General features: G+C 41.1%; 1 protein-coding gene across 13 annotated transcripts in view; it reads left to right on the top strand.

Moving 5' to 3' along the window:
- Window positions 1–12089, top strand: part of BCL2L13 (BCL2 like 13) — a 304446-nt gene that overhangs the window by 216763 nt on the left and 75594 nt on the right. The window contains exon 7 of one of the 13 annotated variants that reach the window (XM_080658720.1): window positions 10274–11662. The exons of 11 other annotated variants lie outside the window; for them this stretch is intronic. In XM_080658720.1, the coding sequence (XP_080514846.1) occupies window positions 10274–10294 (21 nt within the window). In that variant the 3' untranslated portion in view covers window positions 10295–11662. Of the gene's footprint in view, window positions 1–10273; window positions 11663–12089 lie in introns of those variants that run through there. One more of the 13 variants, XM_080658709.1, reaches the window with a different exon arrangement.

Genomic DNA, 12089 nt, shown 5'->3' with positions numbered 1-12089 from the left:
ACTCCACGGAGTAGCTTTTTCTTTTTGCACTCATTTCTAGAGGTAAAAAAAAAAAGGAATTGGGGTATCAAGGTGGGGGGAGGGGGATCACTCAAAATGACACAGGGGGGATCAGAGGGGGGAATCAAAATGGCACAGGAGAATCAGAGGGGGGATTACCATTTTAGTAACCCCTTTTGATCCTCCTGTGTCATTCTGATTGTCCCCTCTGATCCTCCTGTGTCATTTTGATTGCCACCTCTGATCCTCCTGTGTCATTTTAAGTGATCCCCCTCCCCCCACCCCTGTGCCACTGAACACCTTCACCAGACATCCCCCTACCCCTTTATCAGACATTTACCCCCTGGGGCCTGCCTGGGGACTGTCACTGGGCTTGCTGGGGCCTGGATCTGGGCTGGAGCAGGGTCTGCCACTGACTGAGAACCTTCAGTCATCATGAAGGCGGCCGCGAGCATCAGGTAGTGTCACCAGAGACAGACCAGCACTCACCACCTTCGTCGCGTTCCGTCTGCTCTAATCCTCCTGTTCTTCTACATGCATCTACGAAAGTCTCCTCCTCTCTCCCTCCCCCGCGCTCACCGCTCACTCCTACCTCCGCTCCGCCTCTACACAGCAGTGACGTCAGGACTCCGCGTAACGTCACTGGTTGCTAGACACCAGTCGGGGCGGCCCTAGCGACCAGTTTACGGTAAATTAATTTTCATTCTGAGACAGAGCCTGGGGCCTTATTTTCGGGGGATGCCTTATATTTCACTCAGAAGGAAACCTGTAAGTAGGTCTTATTTTCGGAGGATATTTTATTTTCGGGGAAACACGGTAGATATTTGGGTCTTGGCTAGGATGGTTTGAACAGACTTGTATTGCCTGTAGTTTGTAGGAATTAAAGGCGGACACTTCTTCTTCTTCCAGTGCCTCAGTTCTACCTGCTTGCTGGCACCCACTTGTTGCCACAAGCAGGAGGGGATAAAATAAATCTTGGCACACCAGTCTTTCAGTGTGCTAGCCCCTGTTGGGTGGGTCCTCTGCCCACACTCCACCAGGCCAAATGTCACCTGATCTAGCCCAGCCATAGAGGTGCATATTTCCAGCACAGAGCTTTTCTTCCTTGTCTCTTGTCACTGCTGAGTGAGTCAGAACCAGCTGTTGTATAGATGGGGGAAATGGCACCTCCCATGTGCTGGAGGTGGGCAGGTCCGATCCTCTTTCCTGGGCCCCACTGTATATAGAAGATTGGCTAGACATTTCCACTACCCAACTGGCACCATACATAGGTATTAAAATATTATTGACTGTATTTTCAAAATATGCTGTACTTTATATCCTCATGACTTTTTATAACTACCAATCTGTACTTCTCAGTCCCTTCACCCTTTTTACCCAGTCCCCCAACCTGTCTCCCCTCTGACAACCATCAATCTGTTCTCTGTATTTATGAGTCTGTTTCCGTTTTTATATATTTATATATATATATATATATATATATATATATATATATATAGACGGAAACAGAGCAGGGCTGAAGTAGGACCTGGCAATAGGGTTGCCTGAACCCAGGGCTGTGTGGATATATATATATATATATATATATATATATATATATATATATATTTTATTGATTTCAGAAAGGGAGGGAAAGGGAGAGAGAGATAGATACACCAATGATAAGAGAGAATCACTGATTGGCTGCCTCCTGCATGCTGTGCCTGCATGTGCCCTGACTGGGAATTGAACCGTGATCTCTCCTGGTTCATAGGTCGATGTTCAACCACTGAGCCACGCCGGCTGGGCTGTTTGTTTTCTTTGTTCATTTGTATTTTCTTTAGATTCCACATATAAGTGAAATCATATAGTATTTGCTTTTCTCTGACTGACTTATTTAACTTAGCATAATACCCTCTCCATGTTGTCGCAAATGATAAGACTTCATTCTTTTTTATTGCTGGGTAATTCATGTTATATATACACACACACACACACACACACACACACACACACACACATACATACACACACACATACACACACATATTCATATGTGTGTGTGTGTGTATATATAAATTCAGTTTTTAAATATTGATTTATTTCAAGAGGGAGGATGTGAGAGGGAGAGAGAGAGAAACATTGATGTGAGAGAGAAACATCAATTGGCTGCCTCCTGCATGTCCCCTACTGGGGATCGAGCCTGAAACCTGGGTCTGTAACCTGACCAAGAATTGATCCAGCAACCTTTTATACACCACATCATTTTTTATTTAATTGTCCATTGATGGGCACTTAAGTTGCTTTTATCTTGACTATCGTAAATAATGCTGGTTCCCATGTATACTCGAAAAAAATGTATATTCTGCTTTGGGGGCGAAATGCTCTAAAAATATCAATTAAATTTATCTAGTCTAACATGTTGTTTAGGGCGTCTGTTTTGTAGATTTTCTGTGTGGAAGATCTATCCATTAATGACAGTGGTGTGTTGAATTTTTGTACTATGACTTTTATGTTGATCTCTCTCCCTTTATGACTGTCAATATTTGCTTTATGTATTTAGGTGCTTCTATGTTGGGTGCATAAATGTTTACAAGGTCATATCCTCTTGTTTTATTAATTCCTTTGTCATTATCCCCAGTGGGGGGCATATGGAAGGCAGCTGATCAGTGATTCTCATCATTGATGTTTCTATCTCTCTCTCCCTCTCCCTTCCTCTCTGAAATCAATAAGAATATGTTTTAAGAAAAATGTCCTTTGTCTCTTATTATTGTCTTTGTTCTAAAGTCTTTTTTTCTCTGGCATAATTATTGCTACCCTAACTTGCTTTTCATTTTCATTTGCATGAGATATCTTTTCCTCCCTTTACTTTAAGTCTGTGAATGTCTTTCTATCCAAAGTGGGTCTTTTTAGATAGTACATATATATAGGTCTTGTTTTCTTATCCATTCAGCCACCCTATGTGCTTTGATTGGAGCATTTAATACATTTACATTTAAAGTGATTACTGATAGCTACTGTCAACTGATGGTCATTTGCACCATTTCAACACCAAAAGTAGCCCCCATTTTGGGGTGCCATGAAGAAGAAACTTTATTTGGTGCAAAACATCTCAATTGTGATATAGCACAACTGTGGAACAACTCATTTGTGATACTGCATGGCTGTGAAACAGCATGGCTGTGAGGCAGCCCTGGGTTCAGGCAACCCTATTGCCAGGTCCTACTTCAGCCCTGCTCTGTTCCTTGATAGTCTGCCCTACTCCGTGCTGCATTGGTCTGCTTCACTGTGCTTTGCTCTGTTCCGTTCTGTGCCAGCCTGCTCGGCCTGCACTAGTCTGGTCTGCTCTGCCAAGACATCTTAGTGTTTCAGTTCAGCTAGGTTGAGGCAGTCTTCAGTGGAAAAGTGAAAGTGTGCTCCCAGAGCCAGAGGGGAGCTATCTTATGTAGGCAGAAGTCCCTACTCCTGGTCCCTAATTGTCTGTTTTCATGCACTTGAAGACTCCAAATCCTCACAGTTGATTGGTCCAAAAGTACTGTCTTGATTGATCAGAGTAGAGCTACTCAGATTGGTTAGATCTTCACAATTCTGATTGGATAAGGATAGCCTCAGTCGTACTGGTTGAAATAGGGATCCCAGGAATTCCTTTATAAGGGCTGGCTCAGATTGCAGAAACAATACAGGAAGGCATTTCGGTGTAGAAGCAGGCAGTGCAGTGCAGTGCAGGCTTCGCCCTGAAGAACAGCTGGCTGTAATGAGAGGCCCCTGTATAGATATGGCTATTAGGCTCTGTTTTCAAATTTTAGCCCAGTTAGCCGTAGGAGCCCTTCTTAGGTGTCTTCTTTCTCAGGGTTCACAGTACTTTGTTACTGCCACTTTATTATTCATATTTAAGGTGTTTTATTTTTCTTTTTAAAAGTCTTAGTGGCATTTTTTATAATAAGAGTTTGGTGGTGATGAACTCCTTTAGCTTTTTCTTATCTAGAAGCTCTTTATCCCTCCAATTTTATTTTATTTTATTTTTTTTAATGTTTTTATTGAGTTTAGGGAGAGAGGATAGGAGAGAGAGAGAAGCATCGATATGAGAGAGAAACATTGATCAGCTTCCTCCCACACCCACCCTGACTGGGGATCCAGCCCTCAACTTGGGCATGTCCCCTGACTAGGAATTGAACTGGCCCCGTTTCAGTGCAAAGGACAACACTCAACCAACTGAGCCACACGGACCAGGGCTCTCCTTCAATTTTAATGATAACCTTGCTGGATAGAGTAGTCTTTGTTGTGGGCCCTTGCTTTTCATCACTTTGAAGATTTTGTGCCAATCCCTTCTGGCTAGCAAAGTTTCTATTGGGAAATTAGCTGACAGTCTTATGGGAGCTCCCTTAGAGGTAGCTAACTGCTTTTCTCTTGTTGCATTCATTCATTCATTCATTCATTCATTCATTCATTTTAATCCTCACCTGAGGATATGTTTATTGATTTTAGAGAGAAAAAGAGAGAGCGAGAGAAACATCGATGTGAGAAGCATTGATTGGTTGCCTCCCCTACATGTTCCCACCAGGGAACGAATCCACAACCTAGATATGTGTCCTGACCGAGAATTGAGCTTGCAGCCTCTTGGTGTATGGTATGTCACTCCAACAAACTGAGATAATCAGCTAGGGCTCTTCCTGCTTTTAAGATTTTCTGTTTGTTTTTAACCTTTGGCATTTTAATTATGTTGTGTCTTGGTGTTGTCGTTTTGGGGTTCATCTTGTTTGGAACTCTCTGCACTTCCTGGACTTGTATATCTGTTTCCTTTGCCAGGTTAGGGAAGGTTTTAGTCTTTATTTCTTCAAATAGGCTTTCAGTCCCTTGCTCTATCTCTTTTTCTGATACTTCTATGATGCGAATTGTGTTATGGTTGTGTTGTTTCAGGGGTCATTAACTATTTTCATTAAAAATTTTTTTCCTCCTGGCCAGATAGCTCAGTTGGATAGAGCATTGCCAATGTTGTGGGTTTGATTCCCAGTCAGGGCACATACAAGAGTTAATCAATGAATGCATAAAGAAGTAGAATAACAAATCCCTGTTTTTTTCCCCACCCCTCTATCTCTTCCCACTTTCTCTCGAAAAAGCAATTAATTAAAAAACATTTTCTTTTCTTTTTGCTCTTTGATTGGGTGTTTTTTGCTATCGTGTCTTTCAAATTGTTGATTCAATCCTCTGCTTCAGCCTGTTGATTCTTCTAGTGTTCAATTTTTCATTGAACTTACTGTATTCTTTATTTCTGACAATTTCTTTAATGGTTTCTATGTCCTTTTTTAGGCTTACTATCTCTATTTTAATTCTCACTTGAGGGTATGTTCATTTTTTTTTTTAGAGAAAGAGAGAAACATTGATCGGTTGCCTGGTTATATGCCCTGACAGGGGATCAAACCTGCAACCTAGGTATGTGCCCCGACCACAAATCAAACCCGCAACTCTTTGGTGCACAGTTGTTGTTTTTGTTTATCCTCACCTGAGGATATTTTTCCATTGATTTTTAGAGAGAGTGGAAGGAAGGGGGTGAGACAGGGAGAGAGAAACATCGATGTGAGAGAGACACATTGATTGTTTGCATCCTGCACATGCTCCAACCAGGGCTGGGGATCTAGCCTGCAAGCGAGTTATGTACTCTTGATGGAATTCGGACCTGAGACCCTTCAGTCCATGGGCCAACGCTCTATCCACGAAGCCAAACTGGCTAGGGCCCTTTGGTGCACAGTTTTATGCTCCAACCAACTGAGCCACTGGGTCAGGGCTCTGCTTACTGAATCTTCGTTGCAGTTCTCACTGAGTTCCTTGAACATTTTTATGACTGGTGTTTGGAACTCTGTATCTGGTAGAATGTTTGCCTCCATTTTTTTTTAAATTTTATTTTAGTCTTGCCTGCATTTTGTTTAGTTCTTTTCTTAGAGTTTCATTCTGTTATTTATTGGGATATATTTCTTTGTTTCCTCATTTTATCTACCCCCCCACCCCCGTGTTTATTTCTATGTATTAGGTCAGTGGTCGGCAAACTGCAGCTCGCGAGCCACATGCGGCTCTTTGGCCCCTTGAGTGTGGCTCTTCCACAAAATACCACGTGTGGGCGCGCACGTACAGTGAGATTGAAACTTCGTGGCCCATGTGCAGAAGTCGGTTTTCGGCTCTCAAAAGAAACTTCAATCGTTGTACTGTTGATATTTGGCACTGTTGACTAATGAGTTTGCCGACCACTGTATTAGGTAGATCTACTATGTCTCCTAATCTTGGCAGGGTGGCCTTATGTAGTAGGTGTCCTGTGGGTCCCAGTGGTGCAGATTCCCTGATCTCCAGAGCCTGGTCTTCAGAGGTGTCCCTTGTTTGAGTTATGTCTGCTCTCCTGTTGTAGTTGAGCCTTGATTGCTGTTGACATGTGAGTGGATTGTGCTGACACTCGGGCTTGCTGACTATGAGGATTAGCTACAACCACAGTGTATTACCTGCTATGTAGGGTCTGACCCCATGAAGTACTATTTGGCCTAGTAGGCAATGGTACTTGCTGAGACCTCCCTTTGGGTGAGACACTTGTAGAGCTAATTGGGTGGTACACTGTTGTGATTTGGAGCTTACCACCGGATGTGTTGGTTCTGGGGCCTCTTGGGAGTCAGCAGCTGATTTCAACCTCGCGCTACCTGTAGGTGCTACAAAGCAATCCGCAGTTGGTAGCTGCCTGTGCTAGACCTGGGGACACATGGGAGAGGCCACACTGGGAACTGAAACCAGCTACCACCAGTACCAGGCCTGGGACCATTCAGCAAAAGGGTACCCTGAGGCATGCTACCACCTGCTAGCTGCCTACAAGGCTCAGATACTGAAAGAGGGCTCTGGGGATACATGAGTTGGATGAGGCAAGGTGTCAGGGAGTCTGGTGTTCACCAGGCTAATGCAGATTACACGTGTTCACCGGGCTAATTTGTGCAGGGGAGCTCTTATGGCAGGAAAAATGGCACTTACTCACCAGCTATGTGGGAGGAGCATTTAACACAGGAACAATGGAGCCTGTCTTTCCTCTGAAGCCACACAACTCAATTTCCTCCTTGTTTGTCTCTGGCATTCCCGGAGCTGCTGTTCCTCCACTGGAGTCCAGGGTGAGTGCATGAGTGCATGAAATGAAATTTTGTGTGTTGTTTCTTTAAGAGGACACCTGGCTTTCCAGCAGCCTTCTGTCTCATCTGGCCAGACCAAACCCCTGTTGATTTTTACAGATCTTCCTGACACTGGTGCTTCAGGTTGGGAAACCAGGTATGGAGTTGGGACTTCTTGTTCCTCAGGCAGACCTCTGCAGCTGACATATCCCTACTGATTCTAAACCACCACACATGTATGTGGGACCAGCCCTTTTCACCGCTCCTCCCTACTACTAGTCTTGACATGTCTTTTTCTTTATATCCTTAGTTATAGGACTTCTGTTTAGCTTGTCTTCAGATGGTTCTCTAGGTTAATTGTTCTACAATGTACTAATTTTGATGTGGTCATGGGAGCAGGTTAGCACAGTATTTACCTACTCTGCCATCTTGACCAGAACTCCCTGAGATTTGTTTTATTGAAAACAAGGGTTTATATCAATTTTTTCTTCGTTACTTCAGCCGTGGACATTATTTCTCAAACTTGGACATAAGTCATATAGTTACAAGTTCTATGTCTTATATGTGAAAGGTTCTCAATATACTTCTGAACATTCTTAAATATTAATACTCCCTGTCTTGTGAGGGTTAACATATTTCTATAAAACCTTTGAAATATCTACTCAGAATATTGAAGCTGAGGCTCCTGTTCTGTTGAGCAGTAATCACAGGCTGCACCAACTCTAGTTCTTTCTCTTAGCTTTCCTAGAAGAAGAGTGACTTAGTAGTGTTTACTATGATCTAATTGCTTAGCCTTAGATGAATCATTTACCTGCATATTCTTCAGATTATTTGTAAACTCTAGTTTATTAATAGTATCTGCCAATTTTACAAGGAGTTTGTGAAGATTAGTTAGTGAATATCTATAATGCTGTTTAAGTCCTTCAGAGATTAATTTTCAATATACAGTAAATCTTAATTGATTACATGTGTTATGCTAGGCACCATGCTACATGCTAGTATGCAGAAGTTGAATAAAGTACAGAATGTACTTTTTAGCTTAGATCTGGTTGAGGAGACATATGTAAGTCAGCACGTATAGCATGTGACATGCTATGAAGTAGGTTGTTCAAAGTGTAGTAGGAAGACAAAAGTAAGGAATGATTCATTTGCGTGCAATCAGAAATATAAATTCAGTTAGGATCATACACCTTTCATTGTTGTTGTTGTTGTTAATCCTCTCCTGTGGATATTTTTTTCATTGATTTTTCAGAGAGAGTGGAAGGGAGAGGAAGAGACAGAAACATTTATGTGAGAGAGATACATTGGCTGGTTGCCTTTCGCACATGCCCTGACCAAGGCTGGGGATCGAGCCTGCAATGTAGGTATGTGCCCTTGACCAGGAATTGAACCCATGGGCAAATGTTCTAACCACTGAGAAAAACCAGCTAGAGCTAGGATCATACACATCTTAACTGTAATTAGCAATTAGCTTTTCAGAGCTAGAATTGGAATGTAACTTTTTTTGGTGATGTACATGGAAAATTGTGCACAGCAAATTTTTTAAAAATAAAATGTAGATTCAGGAGCACATCCAATTGTAAATGATTGTTAGGAAAATCATATTATGCAGTGGAGTACATAAAAGTGTCAAGAGTAATTGTCAGTGTCCAAATATCCATGGTAAGCAGAAATTCTCCTGGCAGCATTAGAACTAGACAACCAGTGGGTCTGGGCTGCCTGTCACTACTTGAGCCAAGTAAGCAGAGACAGGTTTGAATTGTATATGAGCATTTATTCCAAGTTTGGAGAGAGCAGCAGGTCATCCACAAAAAATCTGCTCTATTCCTTTAAGCCAGCTACTTAAGTTGGGTAGAAGGAAAAAGATTACATGGGAAAGTAAGAAATACAGGCATGGAAAAGTAGGCAAGGTATAATGGTTACAGCTTACAGGCAATGAGGGCTAGAGGAGTTCTCAAGGGGCGGGCTTCTCTGAGCAGCTCCAGAATGAAATTACATGCAACAAAGTTGTTAATCTAGGCCAGTGGTCGGCAAACCGTGGCTCGCAAGCCACATGTGGCTCTTTGGCCCCTTGAGTATGGCTCTTCCACAAAATACCACGTGTGGGCGTGCACGTACAGTGCGATTGAAACTTCGTGGCCCATGAGCAGAAGTCGGTTTTCGGCCTGGGCGAGTCTATTTTGAAGAAGTGGCGTTAGAAGAAGTAGGGGTGTCGGTCGGGCGGGCAATGGGAGACGCGGTGCAGGCGGGCCGCGGGATACACAGTGCGTGGGAGGCGCACGCAATTCATGCACGAGTTGAGTGAGCCAGTCAGTCAGCAGTCTCATTGTGCAGTGGTTAGTGCTAGTCGTGTCCGCAAATTGCCCACGGGTGACAAAAGTACCTACTCAAAGCATAAAGTTACCTGTATTTTTCCAACCAGCTGCAAATCCTACAGGTATTTTTGTCATCAATTTAAGAATTGTAATTATTTTGTGTTGGTGGCTTTATTATTATAAAATGAAACTTTTTTTAGGTGCCCTGTTTGACATGGCTACAAAGAAGAAGCAAAGAAAAACGGAAGACAAAAACCGTGAATTTAAAGTTGAATGGACCGAGACTTTCACGTTTATTCAAAACTTAAATGGCCTTCCGACCTGTCTTATTTGTCAGGAAAAATTGGTGCATAACAAGAAATCAAATTTGGAGAGACACTTTACAACTAAACACATGTCATTCAGTACTAAATATCCTGTCAGTGATGCAAGGAAGAAAGCAGTTGAGGAACTTCAGAAGAGTAAAAAAAAATCAAGTTCTGTATTTAATTACTGGGTGCAATCTTCCAACAATATTAATATTGCAAGTTTTGTGGTTAGTCAAGAGATTGCTAAGAGAGGAAAACCATATACAGACAGTGAATACATAAAAAGTTGTTTTATAAATGCATCCGAAGAGCTATTTCAGGATTTTAAGAACAAAGCAGATATTCTTAAAAAAAATTAAAGAGTTACCATTGTCTGCTAAAACAGTGAAAGATAGAACAGTCAAAATGTCTTTGAATATAACCGACCAGCAAGTCGGAGATCTTAAATTGGTTTCAGCTTTATCAACAGCAGTTGACGAGTCTTGTGACATAAATGATACAGCGCAAGTTTCACTTTTTGTATGATTTATTTCATCTACAGGTCCTAAAGAAGAACTTTTAGGATTATTGCCACTAAAAGGTCAAACACGTGGAGAGGATATAGCAAATGCTGTAATTGAGTGCATTGAAAAACATCATATTCCACTCGATAAAATTGTCTCAACAGACGGGGCGAAAAGTATGACCGGCTAAGAAACGGGTTTGTTGCTATTTTGGAAGAAAAAATTAATCATGAGATACTTACTTACCATTGCATCATTCATCAAGAAGCGCTTTGTGCGCAGACATTTCCAGAAGAAATTTGCAAAGTTATGGAATTGGTGATTAACATTATCAACTCCATTATAGCTAAAGCTCTTAATCATCGCCAATTTAAAGAATTTTTAGTTGAAATGGAGAGTGAGTACACAGATCTTCTGCTGCATAACAAGGTATGTTGGTTATCAAGAGGAAACGTTTTGAAACGTTTCGCTTCCTTATTAACAGAAATTAAAGCATTTCTCCTTGAGAAGGGTGTTCACTATCCAGAACTAATGAACGATCAGTGGATCCAAAAATTTTATTTCATGGTAGACGTTACATCTCATCTAAATCAGCTTAATCGTAAACTACAGGGGAAAGGAAACATAATTTTTTCGATGTTAGAAGAAGTTATTTCATTCGAAAACAAATTACCTCTTTTTGCTCAAGATTTTGAAAGAGAAATTTTGATTCACTTTCCAAGCCTGTTGAAACATCGCCAAGAAAATAATTCTGATATTGACATTTGCTATTTCAAAACAACACTTTTAAATATGGGGGAAGCTTTTCTCAACAGGTTTCAGGAATTCAGAAACAGCAAAGCGACGTTAGCCTTTGTTTAAAAAACCTCTTAATGCTACTGTAACAATTAAATTTTTCTCCCTTTAATATTGACATTGGCAACTTTGAAATGCAATTGCTGGATTTAAAAAACAAAGAATTGTGGAGCTCGAAATTTGAACGTCTTTGTGCTGATATAGAAATATTGGAGAAAAACAAATGTGAACTTAGTTCACAGCACAAGTGGTCTGCTTTGAAAGACCTGGAGAGGAAGATATGTTGATTTTTAACACCTGGAATAGTATTCCTGACTCATATAATCAACTGAAAAAACTAGCGTTTGCTGTTCTTTCCTTATTCGGGTCTACATATTTATGCGAACAATCATTTTCAAGCATGAACCTTATCAAGAGTAAATTGAGAAGTCGTCTTATTGATGAGAACCTGGAATCGTGCCTAAAATTAAAAACAACATACAAACCTGACTTACCCAAACTTTCCAAGGAGATGCAAGGCCATTGTTCACATTAGTGTTTGTCAGTCATTGTCATGACTTAATTTTATGGATATTGTAAGGTAAATTGTAAGGAATTTAATTTTATCAATAAATAATATCGTTATTAGGCATGATATCAAGTTTTATTCAGCGTACCTATAGTTTAACTAAGACTTAAAACTTTAAGTAAAGTTTATTAAGTTAATTTTAGGGAATGTTGTGGAGTGAAAGAAGATGTAGTGTCGAGGATTGAGAAAGGTATGTTGAGATGGTTTGATCATATAGAGAGGATGAACGCAAGGAGATAGACGAAACAAGTATACAAGATGAGTGTGGGTAGGAGAGTTGGAAGGGGTCGACCTCAGCGAACGTACCTCAATCAGATTGAGGACATTTTTAGCAAAGGCCATCTTAGGAGTACCCTAATTAAGTTAATAAAAATGTACCTACCTATATAGTTTAAGTTTAAAAAATTTGGCTCTCAAAAGAAATTTTGATCGTTGTACTGTTGATATTTGGCTCTGTTAACTAATGAGTTTGCCGACCACTGATCTAGGCA

Source organism: Plecotus auritus (genome assembly GCF_963455305.1).
Source record: "Plecotus auritus genome assembly, chromosome: 3".
NCBI classification, from domain to species: domain Eukaryota; kingdom Metazoa; phylum Chordata; class Mammalia; order Chiroptera; family Vespertilionidae; genus Plecotus; species Plecotus auritus.
This window is presented reverse-complemented; position numbering and strand designations above follow the sequence as displayed.